Here is a 26,859-nt window from a genome sequence, read left to right as displayed (position 1 = left end):
ATAACACTTTAGCACATATTTGCAAAAACAGATTTGATTAAAATTAATATGCATTGAAAAGACTTTTGAACAGATTAATGGGAGCTCCGTTCTTGCTGTCTCATAGGCCAGAAACCTTGGCTTGGTCTCTGGCTCCCTTCCCTCACATCCCAAGAAGCATATTTGCATAGCTAATTGGTTGTTTTCAAATGTATATATATATCCAGAATGCAGCTACTTTGATCCAACCAACTGTTCTCTCTGCTTCTCCTTTTGCCACCCACTAGTCTTCATGTCAACACAATAGCTAGATTGATCCTTTTCAACCATAAATAAGATCATTTTCCCCTTCTGCTTGAAACTCTCGAATGACTTCCCATCTGAAAATAAAAGCCTAAATACTTAAAATGAGTTACAAGGCCCTGCAAGATTACGTACCTCCCCTTACCTCTTCTGGCATCAGCTCCTACCATAAATTCCACTTGTTCGTTTTACTCCAGCCATGCCAAATTCCTTGCACTTGTTAAAATCATGAAGCTGGCTCCAACCTAGCAACTTTGGCATTAGCTCTTTCCTCACATATTCCCAAAGTTTGTTCCCATGTTGTTTCAAATATTTGCTCAGATATCACTTCCTCAGTACAGTTTACACTGACTGCCTAATGGGAAACAGTGCCTACTCCCACTTCTTAATCCTCTCACTGCCCGTTATTTTTTCACTTTATCATTTCACACCTTCTAATGTACTACATAGCCAGCCCTGGGGTCTAGTGGTTAAGATTCTGCGCTCTCACTGCTGCTGCCTAGGTTTGTTTCCTGGTCAGGGAACCACGTCCCCCATCTGTCAGTTGTCATACTGTGGTGGCTGCGTGTTGCTGTGATGCTGAAAGCTATACCACCGCCATTTCAAATACCAGCAGGGTCACCCATGGACAGGTTTCAGCAGAGCTTCAAAACTAAGTCAGGCTAGGAAGAACGACCTGGCCATCCACTTCTGACAAAATTGGCCATGAAAGCCCTATGAATAGTAGTAGAGCATCGTCTGATACAGTGCCTATAGGCTATACCATCTTGGTTTGTGTAAGTACACTCTATGATGTTTGAATAATGACAAAATCACCTAATGATGCACTTTTCAAAATGTGTCCCTGTCGTTAAGCAATGTGTGACTGTATTTTAATTAATACAGAAAGTGAAAGGATGGTGCACTAGACTGGGCAGGGTTCCACTCTGCTGTACGTAGGGTCACTAGTAGTCAGTGTTGCCTTGACGAAACTGACAACAAAAAATGCACTACATAAAATTTACTTACTCATACTGTTTGCTGTCTGTTTTTGCCTCAATATTAGAATGTAAGCACTTTTTGGGGTGGGTTTGGGTAGGGATAGGTGAGTTGGGGGGTTGAGAAAAGGATATGTCTCTCCTCCTTTCCTCTATCCCCAGCACCAAAAAAATGTTGATGAATGGATAAATGATGGTTTGATTTGAACGAATGATAGAAAAAACAGAAGGGTAGTTAGACCCAGCCTTTAGCCCTAGTTCTGCTGTGGCTTGGCCTATTGACACGACTTTTGATCTGTATCTCTCTGGATCTATAAAATGATGAGGAATAAATGGTTCCTATCAGGTCGTATGAAGCTTTCTCAGGAGGGTGTCTAGTTTCTCAGAGAGGTGTATTTTAGAAATTACTTAGTAGTTTAAGGAAAAAATTTTCCTTTTGGAAAACTTACCTTCTCACCTGGAAAAATTGAGGGGATAACTTTATACCTAATAGTTGGATTTATTTAGGCTTCTGGCTGTAATTAATATAAACTTAATATTTTCCTGCTCAAGGAAAACATTTTTTAACATAAAACTCAAAAAATAATTGTTATGCATTTCCTTTTTTGGTGTATGACTCTGGGAATATCGGGGAGGATTCAAATATATTTGTATTTTATCTGAGTCTTCAAGGAGCTTACCATTGGTTCACATTTAAATAACAAATTGAGACAATGATAAATAATTTGGCCTAAGGTTCTGCCCTGGAAATGAGATTTAAATACACAGAATATTAGCACAATCACGATGCTTTAGGAAATCTGGCAATGTGGATAGAGCAAGTAGGGGCTCAGTTAACCAGGGACATTTTCTTGGAAGGAGGTGGGACTTGCATTTGACAAGCTCTTAACATTTAGTTGCACTCATTTACCTGCTCCTTTGTAGTAGCCCCCACGTCTCAACAGAAACAACAACTTCGTATACTTTCAAATATTTTCTAGGAGGTAATGAGGTAGGTGTAACAATACTTGGAGAAAGTAGTTGGAAATAGATAAGTTAGGGACAGGGACTGGGGGACTTCGAATGCCAAGGTGAGTTTGGGCTAGATTTATAAAGGAAATGGGGAGGTGGTTTGGGCTCTTAAGCAGGGAAGATATAGAATGCAGTATTTTGAGAAGGGACTAGTGTGCAAAATAGCCGCTGTTTACAAATAGTTTTTACTTTGAAATGGCAAAGTTTGTGAGATCTGTTTTGTGCTTGTGGTTGAGGCAAGAAAATGTTTTGCAGCAGTAGTTCTTTTAGCCAGGGATATTTTATCTTGTAGACTAAGGCAAATGTTTCTTGCTTTCTTAATGACCTTTCCCCTTTTTTCTGAGGAGTCTCCCCTGAATTTTTGTATTCTTATTCCAGAATGGGTAAGTGTTGTGTCTGGTGCTTTCAGGAGAAAAAGATGTACTATCATGCTCCACTTAACAACAAACTACATGTATGACAGTGGTCTCATAAGTTTGGCATATAGCCTAGGTGTATAGTAGGCTATACCGTGTAGGTTTGTGTAAGTACACTCTATGATGTTTGAATAACGACAAAATCCCCTAATGATGCAATTTTCAGAGCGTATCTCTGTTGTTTAGCAACTTGTGACTATATTTTAATTAATTAGTTAATCTTGTGTACTGAGGTAAAATTTCATTGTCCTTCCTTAATGTCCCCCACCTTTTTGTCTCTTTGCATCCCTTGTTTCAAAGAGAATTTTGAGTTAGAAAAGACCCAGGGATGGGTCATCTGGTTCATTGGCTCAACCTATGTCATAATGGCCTGAGGAGCTCAAATTGATACAGTCAAAATCTCTAGGCCCTGGAATCTATATTTTAGGATGTTCCCAGGGAAATTCTGTTGCTGAGTCAAGACTGATCAAGTCTAGTATTTTTCACTTTAGAGCTTGCATTAGGACTTACCAGGGGAACTTTTTAAAAACATAGGATACCCAGTCCCTCCTCCAGAGATTCCGAGTAGATTTGATGTTGGACCTGGGCAGGTATAGTTTGATAAGATTCCACAGATGATTCTAATAAAAAATTCTGTTAAGAGCTTCTTATCAGTCGCATCTCTCTATTTTCTAGACCGGAGAAAGAGAACCAAAGACATAAAGCCCTGGTCACTGGCATCCCAGTCTTTCTGTCGCACAGTGTCATAACCTGATTTAGTCACCTCTCCTTGCGTTCATAGAGGGACTCGTTTGTGTGGTTGGTTGTTCATAGTAAACTAACTTCTGCCTTTACCAAGCTGGGCCCATGCTGACTGTGGAGAGGATTTGTGGGATCATTTTAAATTTCTTTTTACACTTTTTATTTCCTGTGATGAATGTGAGATCTGAATTTGAAATTGTCAAGCAGGAACCAAATCTAGAGTAATATTTACGCTTATGAGAAACACATGCCTTTGGAACAGTTCTTTTGGTTTTGTTTTGGTTTGTTGTTTAAGTTCTTGGTTTCTGTCTATTGTAGGGACTGTTCCGCCTTTCAGCTGGTAGTTTTGGTGGTTCAGATACAGTTGGTTTAGCTCATCATTTACACTTGTAACACTTGCAGTTTGGTAATCCTTAAGCCACATTTGTGATCAAGTTAACTAGAAAAACTGCATTGCTGCTGTTAATACAGTATAGTCTAGTTGGTAATATAGTCTAAAATACCATACTTTTATAACGATTTCAGATCTGGAAGATGTGAATAAAAGATGCTTAGTGGTAACAATCTATGTAGGTCAGAGCACTCAAGTGCAAGAAAGAGGAAGCTTGGGTCTGAGTCTTAGGCCTTACTCATGGCTACTGCTAGGCTTTTTGTTGAAATAATTTTTGGGAAAGCAAAGCTGCTAGTGTGGTGTATTTTGTTTCAGAACCACATGATGAGGGAAAAGGCCTCTGGTAAATCAGTCCCCTGCCTTAACTCTTTTGATATTAACTCCTAAATTAAATGTATAACTCATAATACCGCTCACTTATGCTGTTTCTCTCTCTTCTGCAGGGGTTGATAGTTCTTGGGGAAGCACCTCCCCCAGAGCATACAACAGACTTATTTCTTCCACTTAGTTCTGAGGTGAAGACAGATCATGGGAATGATAAATTGGTAAGTATAAAAGACACAAAAGGGGAAATGAGTGAGAACTCAGGGTGTAGCGTCCACATGCAGCTTATCCTCTCTGACAAGAATCCTTGCGTTGGCTGAAGGAAGGGGACTGTATTGCCTTTACCACTTCTGGCATTTCAAGATCTGAATTCCCCACTAGGGCAGCACAGGGCCCCTCCTTCAGCTTGTGTAGCTGAACTCAGAATTTAAAAGCAGCTCCTAATTCTCAAGACAACTGCAGCCAGATCATGTATGGGCTTTATGGAGTATTACTGGGAATCAGGAGACCCTGCGGCTCTGACACCTTTGACAAGAAAGGTAACCTTTTTGGGCCACTATAAAATGAAAAAGTTGGACTAGAGGTTTAATTCACAAAGATGTTGAAAATGCTATGAGTTACCCCCTTTAATTATATAATAAGGAAAAAACTGTCATTTTCTGTAATCTTCTGTATCCTTAGAGCCTAGCTCAAATCTCCCTCTTCCATGATTCATTCCCTTTCCCTATTTCTCTCAACACCGAAATTAATTTCTTTTCCTTCTGACTTTCAAGAACACTTTTTTGTTTCTTTCTTTCACTCTTTTAGTTTCCCCCGAAGATCACTGGCTTTTATGAATATTAACATTTCTTGATTTAAGTCATTTGTTGGAAATACCAAAGTCTCATGACAGTAGTTTGAGAGGCTAGTGAGCAGTGCTGGTTCTTTAAGTTGTGCATTAAACCAGCTAGTCTCCTTGTATCTGCAAATCAATAAAGCTTGTTATCCTTTATTATTATCATTGTTAGCAGGGACTCATATGATATGGTGGAAACTAACTTTCTTAATGAGAGATCTTACAGAAAGCCAGCTGCTGATACTAGGGATAAATGCAGAAGACGTTAAGAGATTGATCGTTCTTAACTGGGAATTAGTTTTAAATAAATTAAAGAACAGAATGACAAATTGTGCCACTATTCAGTTCCATAATATGAGTTAATTATATGTTATCTACAGATTTTTTTGTACATGATTTGTGAAACTGTTTTAGGATTGCCCTAGCCAGGATAAAAATTGTTATACGTGAAGAGAAAACATGGGTAAGTTGGAAGGTCAGCTGGTGCTGATGGTATGATAGGTACAGGAAACATGAGACTTGAGGCAGCAAATGCGATTGGGAGTAAGTTTTCTATAGATATTTACATATTTATGAACAGTATTTAGGGATTCCAAAAATTGGGGGGTAATCTCCTATAGTCACATTTTCTCTCACTTCAGCGCTTGTGAAGGATAGGACATAACAGACTCTCATTGTGGTATTGATTCTCATTGTTAATGTTAATACACATTCACTTATGTGTATAGATGCATGCCCCGTAGTAACTTGTCGCTTTCCCTACCCGCCATTTACTTGCAAGTGTATGGCCTATACTAGATTGTAAGATTCTTGAAAGTTGAGACCATTTTCCTCATTGTGTTGACCATAGTCGTTTCTGCAGTGTACTGTAGAATGCTTTTTGGATTCAGTAAAATAAATAATGATTATGAGAACAATTGAGTAAGTATACACTGTCACTATGTCTTCAAGGATAGGTTAACCACTCCCTTTCTTGTGGATTATACATGCTTTCTGCAAAATCTTCAGAAAGTGTCTCACTTTCTGAAGTAAACAGAAAGGCACTACATTTCCACTGTTTTATTGTATTGGTGGAGTAGGCTGCAAAGCATGTATTGTTTAAAAGCCATTAAGTAACTTAAAGGTCCTTCACCATTTTTAAAATGCCAAATATTTACAAAGCTGTCCCTAATAATGTCCGTTGCCAGGGGAATTTTTCATTGTAGGAGGGCACTATTTAATTTTGCTTTTTTATTGTCCAGCTTCTTTTTTTGAAAAGTGATTTATACTTTGTCTTCTCAGTTTTACTTTAAAAAAATCTTAGGTCACACTTAACAGGTGCCATTGTCAATTTTCATATACACATTTAACCACTGTATTCTCCATTTTTGTTTATTAGTTTCTTTTTCCAACATGGAAGTATTTATTGCCCTTTTTGGTTACTCAGAAAAAAAATGTGAAGACTTGTGCTTTAAAAATAAGTATGTGAGAGGTGTTTTTTCTTGTATTGTGTTCATTTTTATATTTTCATTTCTGAAACTCACTGGGATTAACAACAACAACAAAAAACAAAGAAAATTTTCTAAACTGTCAAATACGGTTTCAAGAAGTTAGACGTAATTCTCAAATAGATATATAGTGACTACTGATTAAGGTGGGAATCATGCTGGTGGCAGAACCAGCAACAGTATCTTGATGCCAGATACTGATTTGTATATATGATCATTGAAAGGAAGAGTGCTGGAATAAGATTACTCAGTTTCATACAAAATTTATTAATATCCTACAGAAAAGAATAAAGCCTTAACCTTTGGAGTTATGTTTTCAACTAGACACAAATTAATTTTAACTCGTTAGTATTCTAAAAGTAAATGTCCGACTTAAGGCATCTGGGCCCTAATCAATTATAGATATTAGGTAAAACAAAGTTAAATAATTTATGGAAAGTCATAATGATCCTTAGGTGGGCTTGTTAGATAGTAGATAGTGTTACACTGAAAGGACACACAATCATCTTTTTGCCGTATTTCAAGGTGAATGACTGTTTCTTAACAGAACCAATATATATCTGCTTTGGTTATAAGCATGGTACAGATATTGCTGAAACTAAGTTATTCTAAAGGGGCCCAACATGTAACCAAAAACATGGGACACTGGATAATGGGTGAGCCTTTTTGGAGCCATGGAGACAGCAAGGAATATTCCCTAAGATGGAGAGGTGAGTTCTGTTTTTATACCATAGAGTATAGGAGAGAAGAAGGGAAGATCTAAGGAGAAACTCCTAGAAAATACATTTTTAAAATTTTTTGTTTTTTAACTCCTTCAATTTGATTTCTAACTCGAAGGTAGTTTGTGAAAGGTGAGAGTAGTTGGAAGAGAGAAACTAAGGTACTGTTTGTGTACTGATAAATCAGCTGTGTACTGATAAATTCTGATATGAAATAAAAGGCTTTCTGAACAAAGAGGATGTGTCCTTAGAAAGAAGGAATGTAAAAAACTACTGAGAGTTGTTCTCCAGTGTTCTGAAACATGTTCTTTACCTCTTCCTCCACCCCCTTTCCTCTCTTGAATAAATAGTAGTCCCCTTCCTCTGATTAATTACACTTTCTTAATTGGAGGAAAGAGGACTAATGAGTAGAAAAGAGCTAACGTGGAACCTATGCATATTGCTAGGTAGATGAAGAATGCATTTTAAAATTACCAAAGAAAGTCAACAAAATTTCCGACAAAAAGTGTCCTCGGAGATGAGGGCCTCCTTAGTCCATGTGGTACAGGGTTTCTAGAACTGAAATAGAGAGCTGCAGTCTCCTTGATGGGTTTTAATCCCAGCAAGGTTTAGTAAGCACCTTGGGCTTTACCTTGAAACCAAAGAAGGGAGGTAGGAGTTAAAGACTTCCTCAAGACTGAGGGATTCACCATAAAATTAAAGAGAAATCCAAAATAGAGTTAGTATATCTCTATGAAAGCGTAAAAACCAGCTCCACAAAATCAAGGTTCATTTGGTGTCTAACCAATCAGAAATTTGCCTGCTAGAGCAAAAATCAACGTGCTTCGGGGAAAATTAACTGAATTTAGAGTCTCTACAACATATCATACAGAATGTCTGTATACAATAAAAGTTTAAGAGACATATCAGTAAACAGGAAAATGTGATCCTTAGTTCTGAGAAAAGATAACCAATAGAACTAATCCTGAAGTGACGCAGCAGTTGGAATTAGGAAATAAAGACTTAAAAGGAACTAATAAAAATGTTTGAAGATTTAAAGTAAAAGCAAGTAAACATGAGGGAGTCTCAGCAGAGAGGTGAAAACTAAAAAAGAAACAAATGGGACTTGTAGAACAGAAATTATAAAATTGAAAAGTACAGTATCCAAATAAAAAATTTACTGGTCGTACTTAAGAGCAGATTGAAAACTACAGAAAAAAGGGACAATGAACATGACGGCAAATCAGTAGAAATTATCCATTCTGAACAGAAAGACTGAACATGGTACTGGGAAACAGTAAATATGTGTACTTAGAATTCTAAAGGGGTGGGGGAAGAATGGTACAGAAAAAAAACTGAGAAAATAATGGCTGGATATTTGAATGAAAAAGATCAATTTACAGATTCAAGAAACTCAGAGAGTAGTAAGCATGAGAAATATAAAGTGGTGAAAATCCAAAGGTGAAGAAAAATCTTACAAGTAGCTAGAGGAAAAAAAGATAAATTTCATATAAGAGAACATTGATAATGATTGATAACAACTTATCAGAAAGTGGAGGGCAGAAAACAATGGAATGAGATATTTAAAAATGGAATGAGATATTTAAAATTGATGGAAGGAGGGACCTGTCACTCAATCTATACACAGCAACAAGAAAATCTTTAAAAATAAAGATGAAATGAAGTCATTTTTAGGTAAAGGAAAGAAAGCTGAGAGAATTTGTTGGCAGAATATCTGCACTGAAAGAAATGTTAAAGAAATTTCTTTAGGCTGAAGGCAAATAATACCTATTGGAAACTCAGATCTATGGGGAATAAAAGGACAGGAAAAGATATACTTTATGAACAGTAAGCATAAGAAAGCTATTGCGGGTATATTAATATTGGCAAAATAGTTTTTAGGACAAGAATTATCAGAAATGACATTTTACAATGATAAAGGGATCAGTTCATCAAGAAGACGTAACAGTCATAAAGGTGAATGCTTCAGATACACGAAACACAAAATAAGTGCAGCTAAAGGGACAGAGAAATCCATAATCGTGTTTGGAAATTTTAACATTTCTCATTCAGTAATTGATATAAGGACTAAACAAAAAAATCAGTGAAGATGTAAAAGATCCAAACAACACTACCAATCTCCTTGACCTGACTGACCTTTTTCCCCACACTTGTCATACATACCTTCTTGTGTAAATAGGAATAAGAATACAAGTTTTTAGTGCGTTATCTGCATTTCTAAAATCTAAAGATCTCTCAGAACCAAAAGTTTTTTTTCCCCCTAAGTTCTGCATCAAACTCATTTGGTGGCAAAATTTGACCTGAAGTAATACTTATAAGGCTGTTTTTATTTTTAATTATCCGTAATTTTGAAGCAGGAATATTAATGTATTTGATTTTTTTTAATTAAGACATTTTTTAGAGCAGTTTAAGGTTGACAACAAAATTAAGCAGAAGGTACAGAGATTTGTCATACATCTCCTGCCCCACACATGCATAGTGCCCCAGTGTCAACATCCCCCACCAAATTGGTACATTTGTTAGAATTGATGAGTGTACCGTAGAACATCACAGTCACTCAAAGTTAATGGTTTGCATTACAGTTCACTCTTTTGTATGTTGTCTGACTTTGACATTGTGTTTGATTTTTGAGGCACTTACCTATGTGCAAGGTGTGACTTTTAAAAGTCTATGAATTTCCACAGCCATCTGCCCTTTAAGGGTCTTGAGGAAGAGTGGGCTCTGTTCCTACCTCTTTAGTGTTATTGATAATTAACTATTGAAGAAGTGTAATGTGCTCATGGCAGTGTTCAGCCTGTAATAAACATTTGGTAAAAGCTCTTTGTCGTCCCAGACCATACTGTGCCTAGGAAACACCTATAAGCAGAACCAGATATCTTCTTTTGAGGGCTTCATGTTCTTCCATTGGTCATATAAGCAGGGGAATAGAGTGGGGAAGAATTCTTGGTTTTTCTAAGGGAGGTCGGGAAAGGTAGCTTCATAGGGAAGGATTTACTTATGCCGAGTCCTGTGGACTTGCTGAAGGATGTTGTAGGGAGTGAGTTCCAGCAGGGGAGGGTACTGCGTGTATAATTTGAGAGAGCTTGGCTTATAGGGAAACTACAAATACTTTTCCATGATGGGGTATTGGGCGATTGAGCCAATTCATAGTGGATTTTGTCTTTATCTTAATGAGCTTATACTTTATCCTGTAGGTGACAGGAAGTTGCAGACTGTTACCAGATTTGTACATGAATGAAATTTACTTTATTTATTAATGCTGGGTAAATTTTTCTTTTTTCTTTTTAAGAAAATTATTTTAAACTTACAGAAAAGTTGCAAAAGTAGTACACAGAGGCCTCACCCAGCTTCCTCTAGTATTAACAGCTTGCATAACCATTGTACAATGATCAAAACCAGAAATTAACATTGATTACAGTACTATACAGATTTAACTCAAATTTCACTCATTTTCTCACTAATGTCCCTTTTTTGGGTCCAAGATCCCAAGTTGTATTTAGTTGTCTTATCTTTTTAAGTCTCCTCCAATCTGTGGGAGTTCCTCAGTCTTTGTCTTTCATGACCTTGATACAAGAGTACTGTCAGTTATTTTGCATAAAATTCCTCAAATTGGAGTCACCTGATGTTTTCTCATTATTAGAAGTTATGCATTTTTGCAGTAATACCACAGAAGTGATACTGTGCCCTTCTTAGTCCACGATATTGGGCGTACATGATGGTGGTGGTGGTAGCTGTTTTCACTTGGTTCGGGTGGTGCCTACCAGGTTCCTCCACTGTAAAGTTAGCGTTTTTCCCTTTGTAGTGAATGACAGTGTTCTGTTGCTCATTTTACTTTAATTCACACTTTCATCATCCACTGGTGGGTTTTGCCTGCAACAGTTATTACTGTAGTGTTTACCAAATGGTGATTTTCTGTTTTCTACATTTGTTAATTGGAATTCTGTTAGGAAGAGCTGTCTTCCTCCCTCCCTCCATTTATTTATTTATTTAGTCAGTCATTCAGTTGTTTATATCAGAATGGATTCATAGATATTTTATGGATTATAATTTATTAGTATTATTATTCATTCTGTTGCTTCAGTTTTCTCAACTTTCAGCATTGGGACCTCCTTCAAATTTGGCTCCTATGTCCTTTTAACATGCCCCCCTCATTTTTTGAGCATTCGCTTTCTGACATGACAAGATGTTCCAGACTCATACTTCACCTGCCCCAGCCCTGGTTCTTTTTATTGGAGAACAGGATTTAGAAGCCATCAGGCTACTAATTGTGCTCATTGCTACTTGGTGTCATTGTTTCCAGGACTTCTCAACAGGTAGACTTGGAAACATATATATGTATGCTAACACATGCATACAATTATCAGTATTTCTTTACCCATCTGTGTATATATTAAAAACCGTGAGTTCATACTAATACCAGTCTTAACACCAGAGCATTCCTCCTTTCTTATTGATACTTTACTTGTTCAATCCTAGTACCACATAAAGTAGTTTCGTAATTGCCAACTCATACCCCTATGAGAAGTATATTTACTAACCAGAGTACAATATTGTGTAGAATATGTTATCCCTATAAAATACGGTCAAAATACTGTTTTCTAAAGTTACACTTAGGTTAATTCTTTTCTTCCTCATGCCTTACAGTGTGAGTATGTAATTGTTTTGTAATACATTTAGGTTCTTTTGTTACTACAGTATTCCACTTCTTTTTTTTTTTCTTTCTGCTTTTTCTCCCCCAACTCCTCCAGTATATAGTTGTATATTTTAGTTGTGGGTCCTTCTGGTTGTGGCATGTGGGACCCCGCCTCAACGTGGCCTGACCAGTGGTGCTATGTCCGCGCCCAGGATCTGAACCAGAGAAACCCTGGGCTGCTGCAGTGGAGTGGGCAAACTTAACCACTCAGCCATGGGGCCAACCCCAAGTATTCCACTTCTTACTCCCCCCAGCACACACACACACACAGAGAACAGTTGATCTTTGTTATTTATTTTTTGAATATGTGAAACGTTACTACAGTTGTAAGAGTTAAAGCTCTATAAAAGGCTGTCATCCCTACTACCCTGTGCCCATTTTCCCCTTCTTTCCATCTGGTTCCCACCTCCTATCGCTAGTCAGTTTCATTAGTTTTTTGGTCATCGTTTACTTCTTTTGCATAAATGAGCAAATATATGTGTATTTTTTTCTATTCCCTTCTTTCTTTTAGGAAAGGTAATTGGTGGGTAATCATTTTTTAGAAGACTAGATTGGAAAGTGAAGAGGGGTTCTTTTTTCGTTTTAGCAAAAGCATTGCTTCTGAGGCTTTTGACAAATTCATTATTTATGTTTGTTTCTATTTGTAAAATAAGCCTTGCTCTTTTACCGTTTCCTTATTTTTGGAAGTAATGGGGTAACAAGTGAACAACTAAGTGAAGGACTGATGCTTTCTCAGAAGAAAGGCAAGCTAAAGTGTAAGCTACTGCTTTTTCTTTTTAAACAATCCAAAGTATAATCTTCCCACCATTGGTTAAGCAGAAACAACTTTCTTTTCCTTCAAGTCATTGTCCCTTGTGGTTACCAGGGACAGTGAGTGGAGCATTGGTTCAACAAGGGTTTTGAGATAGAGAGTAGAGGGATAGATACTGGCTATTAAATATTTGATCCATAGTATTAAAAAGATACCACTTAGGGCTTTTAAAATAAATTGAGCTGTGGGTAAGTTGAGCAGTAGGAATTTATAAGACTATGTTTGCAATGACTGTATCTCTTTAGAGTCTAGATGGATATTTCTGATGGGATTGGTAAACATAAATGTTACGTTTAGTCACCTTTGGATTTGTAACAGCATTATGCTGGTTGAAATTTTTGGGAATAAATAACTCAAAATTATTTTCAAATAATTGTATAGATTTTCTTTTAACCTCAACATAGAAACACAGGAAAATAAGGGACGTCATCCCATTTTACATAAGCAGAAATTGAAGCCTAGGTAAGTAACTTGGTGGAAGTGGAATTTGCAGAACGTTCTGCTCCCAATTTAGCACAGTTTCCTAGTCGTGGTGCTAGTTTATGGAAATGACTGTCGTACTACTTATGGGCAGTATTTTGGTGATTTTAAGCAAGACCATTCTGAGTATCATTGAGATAGATTGAAACATGAAGTAATTCATATAAAGTGAAAAACTAATTTATTTTTACCAAGGAATAAAAATTGAATTCCTTACACTTAGCTAGCTTTTTCTTTCCATTTTCGTGTTTTTGTTTTTGTTTTTTTCTTTTTGAGGAAGATTAGCCCTGAGCTAACTGCTGCCAATCCTCCTCTTTTTGCTGAGGAAGACTGGCCCTGAGCTAACATCCGTGCCCATCTTCCTCTACTTTATACGTTGGATGCCACAGCCTGGCTTTTGCCAAGTGGTGCCATGTCCTCACCCGGGATCCAAACCAGTGAACCCTGGGCCGCCGAGAAGCGGAATGTGCGAACTTAACTGCTGTGCCACTGGGCCAGCCCCCCATTTTCATGTTTGTCAGAAAGGCAATAACTAACCCAAACTGAACTGTTAAATTTTCTAGACAAACAAATGTTCATTTAAGAAAGTGGTATTTCAAGCAGTTATGACATGGCCTTAATTGAATGACTAAAGCAAAAATACACACACATCTTGCAGGTAGAGTTTAATTTTATTATGTGGTGTTAAGTGTGTGCCGTTTGGTTTTTACCCGTTTACTTTCTCTGCTTTTTTTCATAAAATAAATCCAGTGGACATGGGTTCTTAGACCCCAGAAGAATCTACCCCGTGAGACCTCTTAATTTAATCTAGCTTTTCTGTAAGGGCTCCTTGTCACTTAATTGGTCTGGCCAAGAGGGTAGGGTAATGAATCAGACAGGTGCCTACATTACATGAATAACAAATTTGAATGTCATTACTGTATTAATCATTTTATTCCATGCACTGGTCCTTTTAGTAAGGGAAAAATCACTTCAGGAGCCCTTCTTGCTACCTTTAACTCTTAAGAGTGCCCCAAAGGGTAATTCCTGGGGCTCGGTTTTGGAAAAAGAGGGATTATAGAAGCACTTGGTCTACCACTTCAGCATTTCTGCTTTTTTCTTTCTGGCTACAGATCGCATGTACCCTCGAAGTGTATCTGAGCAGCAAGTAAAATTCAAGAGAAGCTCTATAATAACTCCTACTTTCTGGATGAGAGAGCCTTAAATTTTTTCATCCGTTTTCCATTGGATGATAGATATCTGAGTCATGCTTTAGTTTCCTGAAAATACTTATGATGTAAACCACTACAGTAGTAATGATCAAGCTCAAGTTAGTGTGTGGATTTAACGTTTGCAGAGTGTTTGTTAATGTTTCTCTGCCCTCTGTCTTTGCAGCCTTTTTTGTTTTTTTGGACTGCAGGGTAGGGAGTATTCACTTTGTCTTAAGGCGGTGTGAATGCATTTAAGGCATTCTAAGTAAAATCACGTGTGTTTGTGAGTTGTGTTTTTCAGATTGAACACTATTGAAGGATTGGGGTTAATATTTTAAGCTCTTTGCGTTTAAGAATGACTGATGAACCTACGTGTCCTAATGCCCTGCTTTTGGATTTCATTGTGATTACAGGATATACCAAGGTCTCTAGGCAGATCCCTCCTGAATATTCAATGCCTCCTTGTATAGTTGGGACTGGAATTCAGGCACAGTCCCTCTCTGACCATCATGCTCTTGCTTGTTGTCTGCTTACATATCCTTGACAGACATTTCTGTGTCAAATAATGTTTTGCCTATTGACTTCAGTTTCAATTTGGGGGCTGAATTACCCCCAGGAAAGTTCAGGTTCCTCTAAGAAAATAAAATTCTCATTGAAGATTAATAGCATTTTAAAAATATATATATATATATATATATATATCTCTGTAGGCATGAAAAACAAGATAGACTGTTAGCTGTAGGTGGTGAGATTACTGGTGAGTTGTGCTTTTTCTTCTTTGGACTCTCTTTTTTATAAACAAGATGAATGGTTTGGAAATGAGATTTTGTTAAAGAAGGGCAACATTTTGTCTTAGCAGATATCCTTGCAGTTAATTTTCCCATAATCCTTACAAAATAAACCTTAATCAAATGGAGAGCAGTCAACCTATTACTTAAACATGGCACCTTATAGAGCATGTAGATATATAAATCAAATCTCTGCCATAATTTAATGCTATAAAAGCTGTTATTTTAAGTGAATGCGAAATTGACGGAAGTTCTTAAGATGAATATACTACCAAAAAGTTCATAGTCACAGCATTTTCATGTTGAAAGGAAACTTCTTCATCTAACCCAGAACTTCTGAAATCTAGGAAAGCTGTAACAGGCCTGAAGTCACTTATCTGCTGGTTAATGCCAACCTGAATCTTAAATCCTTCTGATTTTCCAGTTTGTTGTCATACCATAATGTTTGTTTGGGCTTTTTGAGGTTCCCTCTTAATAGTAAATCCTCACTAGCATTCAGGAGGATATTTGAGTCTATTTTTTTAATGTAAAAATGTTATCTAAATTAAAAAAATTTCAAAATAGTTCTACCTCTATAACACTATTTTGTTTTATGTATGCATTTTTAGTCACAATTTAAAATACTTTGAATTTAACTCTTTTCCAAAATCATTTATAATCAAAGACCATATTATTTTTTATCTTTAAAATGTTCTTCTGGCCCAAAGGAACAAGTATCCTTTATTTTTAATATTCTGATTTGATGTGCCACAGTTTAACTGTACCTCAGATGTTGAGCATTTAGGTTACTGAGTGATGCTCTTGCAGTGACCACCTTTGTGTATAAGATTTTGGGGGATCTGTTAGTTATTTCTTTTATTTATTTTTTTTGAGGAAGATTAGCTCTGAGCCAACATCTGCTGCCAGTCCTCCTCTTTTTGCCGAGAAAGACTGGCCCTGAGCTAACATCCGTGCCCATCTTCCTCTACTGTATATGTGGGACGCCTACCACAGCATGGTTTGCCAAGCTGTGCCATGTCCACACCTGGGATCCAAACCGGCGAAACCTGGGCCACGGAAGCAGAACGTGCGAACTTAACCACTGAGCATCCAGGCCGGCCCTGTTATTTCCTTAAAATAGATTTTTAGGATTGAGTAAAATACTTTGTCAAAGGATAAAAACATGTTTATGACTCTTGTTGTTTAATACCACATGACTTTCCAAGAGGAAATCAGTGTACTCTTTAAGGCAGTGAGTATGTGTGCCAAATTTACTGTAATTTTGGCAGCATTGATGAATATAATTTTTCAGGATATTTGTGATACCTTAGTAGATCTACCAGGGTATCTTAGAAAGGCAGAATATTTCCCTAATCTTCACTCATTGTAGTTTACTTATGTGTCTTGTCTGTTTATGTACTTTGATCTAGCTTTTTGGATAATTTGTATTAAACTTTTTGATTAGCTTCCTAATTTTATTGTTCTTTGTTGATACTCGTCTGCGACTATTCTCGGGTCTGCAGAACCTTTGGTGTTTGCTCCTTGAGGGTGTAAAGATCAAAAAGAAGTTCAGCAACACTGATAAATATAATTTCAGCCTGGAAATATTGGCTTTGATATGCACTGATAGCGGTGACAGGAAGGAGAACTTCAGAACACCCCAAAGTCAGTCTGAGTGTAAGGAGACAAAGACCCCAGCATTTCTGTGGTATTCCAGCAGTTCTCAGAGCTGAGGGATAACTGCATCTATGGCTTTTTTTAAATACCTCAGAGACTCCATGTGATTAGTTAGTTATTCATTGAGGTTTCATTAATTGTTTTTCTTTTATTACAGGAATACATGGATATATTTTAACAAAATAGGGTTTTCTTGAAACAAGCCTCCAGCATACACTGTGAAGTTAAGCAGATACTAACTATATTTAAATTTCCTAGTTGTCTTGATGCTGAACTTATGTATCCTTGAGGTGGTTGGAGATTCTTGTTACTATGTAGTTGTTTTGCTAAGCTCCTGTTCTGTGGAATCATTAGGTCATTTCCCTGTCAGTAGGCACTTGTTACTTTGTTAAATATTTTAGTTCTTTACCCCACTTCTCCCCAGTGCAAAAGCTAATTCTCTTAATTATTTTTTTTCCACAGTCATATGATTCTGTTTTTCAAGTTGGTTATCAGAAATTTTAGGTGTTTCATTTAAGTGAAATGGATGGTACTGCTTTTCAGTCTGGTTGCTGTTGGTTAAATGTTGATAGGTGTTTTTATTTTTCTTCTCCAATTCAGATCGAGTCTGTTTCTCAGCCACTGGAAAACCATGGTGTCTCTGGTCATACTTCAGAGTCATTGTCTACCAAATCATGCGGCGCATTGAGACCTGTCAATGGAGTTATTAACACGTAGGTTTTATCTCTTCTACTTCTTACTCTCAGTAGGCTTATAAAAGATAGAAGTTTGGGGCTCTTAGTTTTCCCTAGCCGGGACTAACCCTGGGTTAAAGAAGCAGAAGCCTTATTTCTTAATAATATTTTGCATGCCTCCTACTGTAGCAAGTATATTTTAATTAGAATACTAATGTATTTCCCTTTTACTTACTGTGGCCTGAAATCAACTCAGCTTGGAAGAAAATAAAAGGTCCTGCAGGTATTGTGAACCACTGCGATTGGTCCTAGTCTTGGTAGAATTCCTTAGAAGTGTTTACGTAAAATCCTCTACTCTAGAACAGATCAGATCCCTAAAGGCTATGTTTGTAAATCTGTATTTATGGAAGTTCAAGGACTCCCTCTACAAGCGAACAATGTGTACACATCCCTAAAAGTTGAGTTTTACGGGAGAACTGATTCTCAGGCAGCTCATTAACGTTTACAAAATTCATCATTTACTTACCAGTTGCAGTTTTCTAGACTTTATTAACATTTCTGTTGTAGAAGAGAACTTAATCGCTAGATCTTGAGTTCTTCACTTATTGACTTTTGCACTTTTCAGACTCGAAGGAGTTAATGTCTACCAAGAGCCTTACAAATAAGCACAGACACTGCATACACACTTAGATTAGCAGGCATCAGCATCAAAGAGATGACCTGCTTCTGCTCTAGAATCCTTGTTTGTGTCTGTGAACATTTGCAGGTAGAAAAAGTTGAACCAGTATTAGAGGCTTTGTTTCCTTGTGTCTTCTGAGAAGTGAATGTTCTTTCTTTCCCTTGTGTAGTCTTCAGCCTGTCTTGGCAGACCACATTCCAGGTGACAGCTCTGATGCTGAGGAGCAATTACATAAAAAGCAACGACTGAATCTAGTTTCTTCATCAACCGATGGCACCTGTGTGGCAGCCCGAACACGTCCTGTACTGAGCTGTAAGAAACGGAGACTTGTTCGACCCAACAGCATTGTTCCTCTTTCCAAGAAGGTCAGTACCAGTGAGACTTGGTCATTGTTAAACAGTGAGCCAGATGCTCAGATGGAGGTGTTAGTCTCTTGCCAACTTTGGTTTGTTTAACTAGTGTTTTTCCAAACTTGGCTAAACACCAAGGTTTCTTGAGGAGCTTTAAAAAATACTAGGTTCCTGAGCCTTGTTTCCTAGAGATTCTGATTCACTTGCTCTGGAGTTAGGCCTAGGAATCCTGTTTTCAGAAAACATAAAGCTCCTAGGTGACTCTTCAGCCAGGTCTAGAAACCATGGACTTGAGCTCTAATAGAAATGGGAGAGAGGAAGTTTAATTGCTACCATCAACACTTGGAAGGAGAGTGATGTGCCTTCTCATTGGTACTGTTGTCACTAAAAATGCCAATGTGGAATGCTTCCTTTTCAATAAGAATCTCCGTTAAAATTTTAAATTCATGTTATTAAACAAATATTTGCCTTCACAGAGAAAATGGAGATGAATTCACAACTGCAGAAAACTTTTGATTGCTGCCTCTTCAAATAGAGTTGGATTTATTCCAAAAGTAATGAACGATACTTCAGTAAAATTAATACCATGCAGTGGTTAAGAGCATTAACTTTGAAGATGATAAACTTGGGTTTGAATCATGGTACTGCCACTTAGTAGTTTTGTGATCTGGAGCATGTTAACACCACTCCCAACCCTCCAACCCCCGAAACCTCAGAGATCTCCTAAGGTTGTTTGAGGGTTAAATGAAATGTATGTAACTTGTTTATTGGGGTCTCTGGCTACTAATTACTAGTCCAAAGTGCAAGTTACCACTTTTGTTTTTGTTTGTTTATTTACTCATTCAGCAAATATTTATTGAGCTCCTACAATGAGCTAGATCTGTTCTATGCATTGGGAATACAACACTAAACAAAAACAGACAAAACTCTTTACTGTTATGAAATATTCTAGTGGGTAGAGATAGAAAATAAAATAATAAATGAAGTTTATGATGTACTAGAGTGTTAAGTGCTGGAAAGAAAAAATACACTAGAGGAAGGGAGTGGGGAGTGCTTGGGAGCTCAGGTGGAGAAGAGGTATGTGAATTAAGCCTTGGCATTCTAAGGCTTGGAGATATGAAAAACAAGGGAGAGACTGGGAAGGAGTGACTAGTGAAGTAGAAGGAAAACTAGAGTGGTTTGTGGAAGGCAAGTGAAGAAACTGTTTCAGAGAGAAAGGAGTGATCATCTGTGCTAGATGCTGCAGATAGGTCAGGTTCGATGAAGATTGAGAATTGACCATTGGATTTGGAGAGCCAAGGTTGTTGGAGACCTTTGTGAGTAGTTTTGTTAGAGGGAGAAGAATGAAATTCTGATTTGAATAGGTTCAGGAGAGAATGGGAGGAAAGAAATTGAGGGAACCATTATAGGTAACACTTTCAAAGAATGTCTCTATAAAGGAGAGGGGAAAAATAGCCTGTTTTGATTGAAGGGGGAACCTTTCTTAAGATAGAGCTATTACGATATATTTGCTGATGAGAAAAGTGATGACAAAGGAGTGGCGAGAGGAGACAGTTGTTGGAACCATTAATATTTTGGGCAGTGTATTTTCAGTGCTTGGTTTGTTATAGTACATAACTGGACCGTATAACTTTGCTACAATCTTTTTTTAAAGTATTTTAAGTGAAGATTATCAGGCTGTGTACCATTTCTCTCTCATCTATTCCTCAAATTGTCTAAATTACCAAAATACTGGGAAAGAGAGGAATAAGATATTTGGCAGGTTTCTCTTATTGACATTTGGGTCTCTTAGTTTTTTATTAAGTCATACAAATCTAAAGTATTTTCTGAGAGGCTGAAGAGTTGATGTTGGGAAAGCAAAAAAGTATATTACTGTCATGTATAAGAAAGTTTTTGGTCATGCCCTTTTTTGATTAAACAAAAAAAAACCCAAACAAGCTCATGGGGAAGTAGTGTCCTTCCTTTGTTTTGGCAGTTTGCTAGCCACTGTGTTATGATATCTAGAGGTGTTATAAAGAATTTGTGAAGTATAGAGTGGCCACCTAGATTTTTTTTCTTTTTTGTATGTAAAATGGCAAACATTCCTTGTTGCTATTGACTGCTTCTTCTGCTCCATGCCTAAAAACTAATGTACTTTTGAAGGTACACACAAATTTTTAGGATGCATTAAGTGTACTAAAGACCCGTTGGTTCCAATGCCAGTTTCTAAAACATTATCATCTTGACATGCAGGAGTAAGCTACATGGAAAATAAGACAAAGAAATAAATTGAGTTTGGGAAATAAACCATTTGCTGGTTATAGCAGAAATGCTAGAGTTCTGCCAAATTGGAGACAAAGGCCATTCTGTCTGTCTTGGCTGCTCACTGTGTCTCCCACAGCTCCTTGCTCAGTGAGGTTTGCTATTGTGATTGGATTATGAGTCAGTGTTAACAGTGAATTATTTGATATCAAATGGGGTACATTCTTAATTGACAGGGGGTTCTTGTGATAGACTTTGGAGGCCCAAGTTTTCAATACAGTCAAACTTTTGGGAAGCTGCAGGAGTGCCATGTGGAAAATTGTAGTTCCTTAGGAATTAAAGCTTCTAAGAGTACTCAGAAATCACAGAGTGCTTAAGAGCACTAACCTCTAAACTTGTATGAAAGTGATTTATATATGCATTATAAAACATACAAAATAAATTTTGAAACACTGAGATAAAATAAATAGAAATAGAAGCTCCAATATTTTATTTATAAACTGTCCTCAAGCCGAAAGAATTCTTTTAATGCTTTGAACTAATATTCTGTGATTAACAGAAAATGATGAATAGAGCATTACTTCGATAGTGGAATTCCTTCAGAGAGAATTAATTACAGTATTAAGGGAACATAGAATTTCTCCATGTATCCAAGTATTTTATCTTTTCATTCAGTTCTTATGTTTCGTACGTTCTTGATGTTTTTGTTTGTGGATGAGATCTTCTCTGTTCGTGTTATTTTATGAGTGCTGTTGATTTTTAGATAATTATTTGTAATTGAACACTTTTCTGAACTCTTGAACAGTGCTTTGGTTGATTATTTTTATTTTCTAGGTAGGCTGTCTGTCATGGGCAAACAGTTTGACACCTCTTTATACACTTATTTCTTTGCCTTGTCTAGATGCATTTTTAAAACAGTGTTAAATAGTTGGTCACAGGAGGCATCTCATTCCTGGTTTTAATGGTAGTACTTTTAGAAGTTCACTCTTGGGACCGGCCCTGTGGCCAAGTGGTTGAGGTCGCGCTCTCTGCTTTGACGGCCCAGGGTTCGGATCCTGGGCGTGGACATAGCACTGCTCGATAGGTCACGTTGAGGCAACGTCCCACATGCCACAACTAGAAGGACCCACAACTAAAATATAAAGCTATGTACTGGGGGGATGTGGGGAGAAAAGAGTGGGGGAAAAAAAGAAGATTGGCAACAGTTGTTAGCTCAGGTGCGTATCTTTAGGGGGAAAAAATTTCACTATTAATTTTGATGTAGGATAACTTCTTAAAATGAATTAGGACACTATTTGTCACTTGCTTTGCTCTGGAAAAGATTTTTGAGGAAGTACCAATTTCTTTAAAGTTTGCGGGAATCTAAGGTAAAACGATCTGAGACCAGCAAATATTTTATAGAAAGCATTCTTTGGAGCCAGCCTGGTGATGTAGTGGTTAAGTTTACATGCTTTGCTTCAGTGGCCTGGGGTTCATGGGTTTGGATCCTGGGATCCCTGGCGCAGACCTACACACTGCTCATCAAGCCATGCTGTGGTGGCGTCCCACATACAAAACAGGAAGATTGGCACCAGTGTTAGCTCAGTGATAATCTTCCTCACCAAAAAAAATTCTTATTTTTAAATCCCTGTATCTGTGGTTATGTCCATTTCTTAGTCTTAATTATATTTTTCATCTTGATTAATCTTGTCAGTAGTTTTTCTGTTCTATTGATCATTTCAAAGATTAGTTCTTTGCTATTTCCTTCCTCCTCTGGTCTTGGGTCCCCCCCCCCCCCCCCGCCTTTATTCAAATGCTTAGTTAATTTATTGTCTGTTCCTTCTTACGTAATAATAAAAGCATTTAACGTTTTGAATTTTCTTCCAAGTGCAGTTTTGGATGGCATTCCACAGCCTTTGATGTGTGAAGTGTTCTTTTTTGCTATTTGTAAGTTTCCTTTGAGTTGTTGAGTTCTTTTTCCAAGAGTGAGGAATTATTTCCAAATTCTAAATGTTCAGTTTTTCTTTTTCAGCCTTTTGTTATTAGTTACTAATTCGTATAGCATTTTGGTCAAAATAATGTTTCTGTGGTTTCTGCTTGTATTTGTAGTCTATTATGATGCTTTTAAAAAACTTTCATTAATGTCTAGTATTTTTATTTTTTATATAATTATATCCTCTTTTTATGTAATTATATATAGTTTTTTATTATATATATTTAGTTTTATATATAAACATATATATATAAGCTATATATAATTATATATATATATAGTTTTATATAATTATAGCCTCTTAGTGACTTATGGCTCCTGTCTCCAGTAGTTGTTTTTGCCTTACATTCTATTCTGCTTTTCTTGATGTTAATGTTATAGTGTATACATTTTTATCATCCATTTACTTCTAGCATTTTGTTTTCTATGTTTTTTGAAACATCATAAAAGCAGATTTAGGTTTTTTTTTTTTAAATCTCCTAAAAGTCTTTGATTTTAATAGGGAGTTTATTAAGTAGAGAATAGTTTTTAATTTTATATTCAGTTTGCAAACTAGATTTAAAGGCTTATTTTGATTGTAACGTTCCATTGTTTGCTGAGAGTCCTTTTATACCTTTATATGTGCATTTATTGAGTTCCTAATTTGGATTTGTAGTTTTTCAGTGATTAGAGCAACAATTTGACCACATTTCAAGTTCTTAGATCATAACCTTTGTCACTTGAAACTCTTTCACTGTCCTTTGGTCGGGGAGGGAGACGGTTGTTTGTTCTGCTTTGTGTTGGCATAGAACTAGACTGTTGCCAATCTTATTTTCATTTCTTTATGTTGGTAACCAATTCTACTCTGTACTGTCCACTATGGTAGCCACTATTCACATAGCTATTTAAAACTGAGGTAAAATTCAGTACCTCATTTGTACCAGCCGCATTTCTAGTGTTCAACAGTTGCATATGACTACTGGCTACCATATTTAGTCCCCCAAATATGGAACATCTCCATCATTGCATAACTACAGTGGATAATACTACAGAGTTTTTATATTGCTCTGTCAAGTTTTCGTCTGTAATACTTTTGGGTTTTGATCCCTTAAGTTTGTACTGCCTCTCTTTAAGTATGCCAATTATATATATGTTATTTTCTATCCTTTTTATCAACCTCTTGCTACCTGCTCCACAACATTATTGTGATCATTAATTAGATATGAGAGTGATTGGCACAGTTTGGTTGCACATAGTAAGTATTCAGATGTTGACTGTTAACTTTTCTCTCATTGTTTTCATCTGTTTGGTTCTCCTATAGTGCAGGAGAAAAAGACAAGTTTGTTGCCCACATCCTATTTTAATTTTCTCTATCATTGCTTCTGACCTATAGTTCCTCTTATGTAGGTTTTAATTCTGCTATTATGGGTTAAGATTTTCTTTTCTTTTTTCTTTCCAGATTTTGTATTTCCTTTTTTATGTCATCTTTGAAATCAAGATGTTGTCCCTTGCTGCCTCTGAAGGCTCCGAGGAAGCATCCTTTCTTACCATTTCCTGCTTCTAGTCCTTAGCATTCATCAGCTTGTGGTAGCATTACTCCTGTCTCTGCCTCTGTTTTCACATGATCATCTTCCCTTTGTGTCTGTCTCTCTGTGTTTTCACATTATCTTCTTGTAAGGACACCAGTTGTTGGATTTAAGGCCCACCCTAATCCAGTACTTCATGTTCAACTAAGTACATCTGCAAAGACTCTTTGCAAATAAGATCACATTCTTTGTTCTGGGTGGATATGAATTTGCGGGCTGGGGTCTGGGGAAGAGATAATTTTCTGCTCAGTACACTGCCCCTTGGTCCTTGTCTCTGCAACTGGTGTGGTGGTTGAATCCCTTTCTCAATTCTAAATCTGGAAGACAGACGGATAGGTGCTATTCCCCGTTCAATTCCTAGGTTTCAGCAACCTTCATACTTAGCATACCTTTGTAATAGTTGGACTTCCTTTTACTCCCACTGCCAGTTTTCTGGGGCTCTTCTGCATTATTGAATTTATTGTGTGAAGTACTTCAGTTTCTCTTGTACAGAAAAATTTACCAAATTTATCTGCCTCCTCCCATAGATTTCTTTTTTAAGTTCTGTAAGGTATAAAATGATGTAACAAACGTCTATGTACATACCACCCTACATGATAATATCTTGACATATTTTTACTTCATGTGTTTTTGTTTGTTTGTTTTTGAGGAAGATTGGCCCTGAGCTAACATCTGTGCCCTTCTTCCTCTACTTTATATGTGGGACGCCTACCACAGCATGGCTTGACAAGTGGTGTGTAGGTCTGCACCTGGGATCCGCACCGGCAAAGCCCCAAACCCCAGGCCACTGAAGGGGAATGTGCAAACTTAACCGATGCACCACCAGGCTGGCCCACTTCTTGTGTTTTTTTTTAATATTTAAGAGAAAATTACGGATAACAGTGTTTCTTTTATTTTCTGTTATCCCCCTTACCTGCTTCTTTAAGTGCCTTTATGGTGTACGTATTCTGCAACTTGGTGGTGGCGGTGGTGGTTGTCGTTGTTTTAATTTACTGTTATGCCTCAAGATCTCCATGTTGATGTATATAATTTCACTTTAGCTTTTGTACATAGTCCACATTTCCTTAAAAGAAAAAGACAATACTTGTGTGGGTGTTTGTATATCCATATCTTGTTTGTTGAGTTCAGAGTTCTAAATTTAACTCATATCTTGGGCTTATTAATTGTATGTGTATCTTTTCTCCTTTAGTCTGCTTTCTGTTTGTTTTTGGAATATATTTGGTATGTAACACTGTGTAAGTTTAAGGTATACAACATGTTGATTTAATACATTTATATTACAATATGATAGCCATTGTAGCCTTAGACAGCTTTATTGTGTCACATAATTACCATTTCTTTCTTGTGGTGGGAATAACTAAGATCTAGTCTCTTGGTACATTTGATGTTTATATAATACAGTTTATATAGTACAGTTGTTGTCTGTAATCACTGTAGTGTGTATTAGATCTCCAGGACTTATTTATCTACCAGTTGTAAGTTTGTACCCTTAAGCATCATCTCTCTTATTTCCCTACCTTCTGTTTCTATTTGGTTTTTTTATTCATATATTTCCAGGATGACTGGTTAGGGACGTACAAGTTCATGGTGGTTATTATATCTTTGTCATTCCTTTCATTATTGTGTTGTTTCCCTCTTGATCTCTATTAATACTTTAGATAGGTTTCTTTGTTAAGTACTTGTTAGATGTATGTTTTTCCATCTCTTTTGTTTTGAATTTTTCTATGTTGATTTGTTTTAATGTGTTTCTAAGAGGTGAATCAAATCCATTTACAATTACTCTGATTACTTTTAAATTTGAATTAATTCTTCCATAACTTTTTTTAATCCTTGCCTTGTTTTTATGTCTTGTCTGCTATTTTTTGGGTTAGTTAAATGTTCATCTGTAGCAGCTTTGGGAACAATAGGCCTTTAGAATGCCTCTTCTTAAAACTCTGGTCTTTCCTTCTCATTATCTATAATTTATCTTTATTGTTTTAGTTACCTTGTTTTTAAATCCCTCCCTAATTTAGTCATTTTTAAGTTCATACTTATTTACATTTACCATGACTTTTGCCATTTTTGTTCATGGTTGCTTCTTGCATCCCACTTCATCCTTCTTGCTGAATACACCCTTTAGTATCCTTCCAACAATGGTCTGTGAGTTGTAAAATCAATCTTTATATATTAAAAATACACAGAATTATATTTTGTGTGTATGTATACATATATGTATTTCAGAATGCAAAGGCAGTTATACATTCCCTTTATTCTTTTGTGCATGTGTGTGAGGAAGATTAGCCCTGAGCTGTCATCTGTGCCAATCTTCTTAATGTTGTATGTGAGATGCCACCACAGCGTGGCTTGACAAGCAGTGCATACCCCCAGGCCACTGAAGTGGAGCATGTGAACTTAACCACTACACCACCAGGCCGGCCCATAGATTGCCTCTATTCTGTTTTTTGTTTTTTTTTTCTTTTTTTCTGCTTTTTATCTCCCCAATCTCCCCCTGTACACTGTTGCATATCTTAGTTGCAGGTCCTTCTAGTTGTGGGGTGTGGGGTGTGGGATGCCGCCTCATCGTGGCCTGACGAGCGG

General features: G+C 36.9%; 1 protein-coding gene across 3 annotated transcripts in view; it reads left to right on the top strand.

The window, feature by feature from the left end:
• Window positions 1-26,859, top strand: part of KANSL1 (KAT8 regulatory NSL complex subunit 1) — a 173,592-nt gene that overhangs the window by 119,472 nt on the left and 27,261 nt on the right. For all 3 annotated transcript variants that reach the window (XM_044745090.2, XM_014849432.3, XM_014849430.3), the window contains 3 exons: window positions 4,262-4,363; window positions 17,402-17,514; window positions 18,324-18,519. In XM_044745090.2, the coding sequence (XP_044601025.2) occupies window positions 4,262-4,363; window positions 17,402-17,514; window positions 18,324-18,519 (411 nt within the window). The remainder of the gene's footprint in view (window positions 1-4,261; window positions 4,364-17,401; window positions 17,515-18,323; window positions 18,520-26,859) is intronic.

This window comes from Equus asinus, chromosome 13 (assembly GCF_041296235.1).
Source record: "Equus asinus isolate D_3611 breed Donkey chromosome 13, EquAss-T2T_v2, whole genome shotgun sequence".
Taxonomy (NCBI): domain Eukaryota; kingdom Metazoa; phylum Chordata; class Mammalia; order Perissodactyla; family Equidae; genus Equus; species Equus asinus.
Note: the sequence above shows the minus strand (reverse complement) of the source record. Positions and strands in the feature narration are given on the sequence as shown.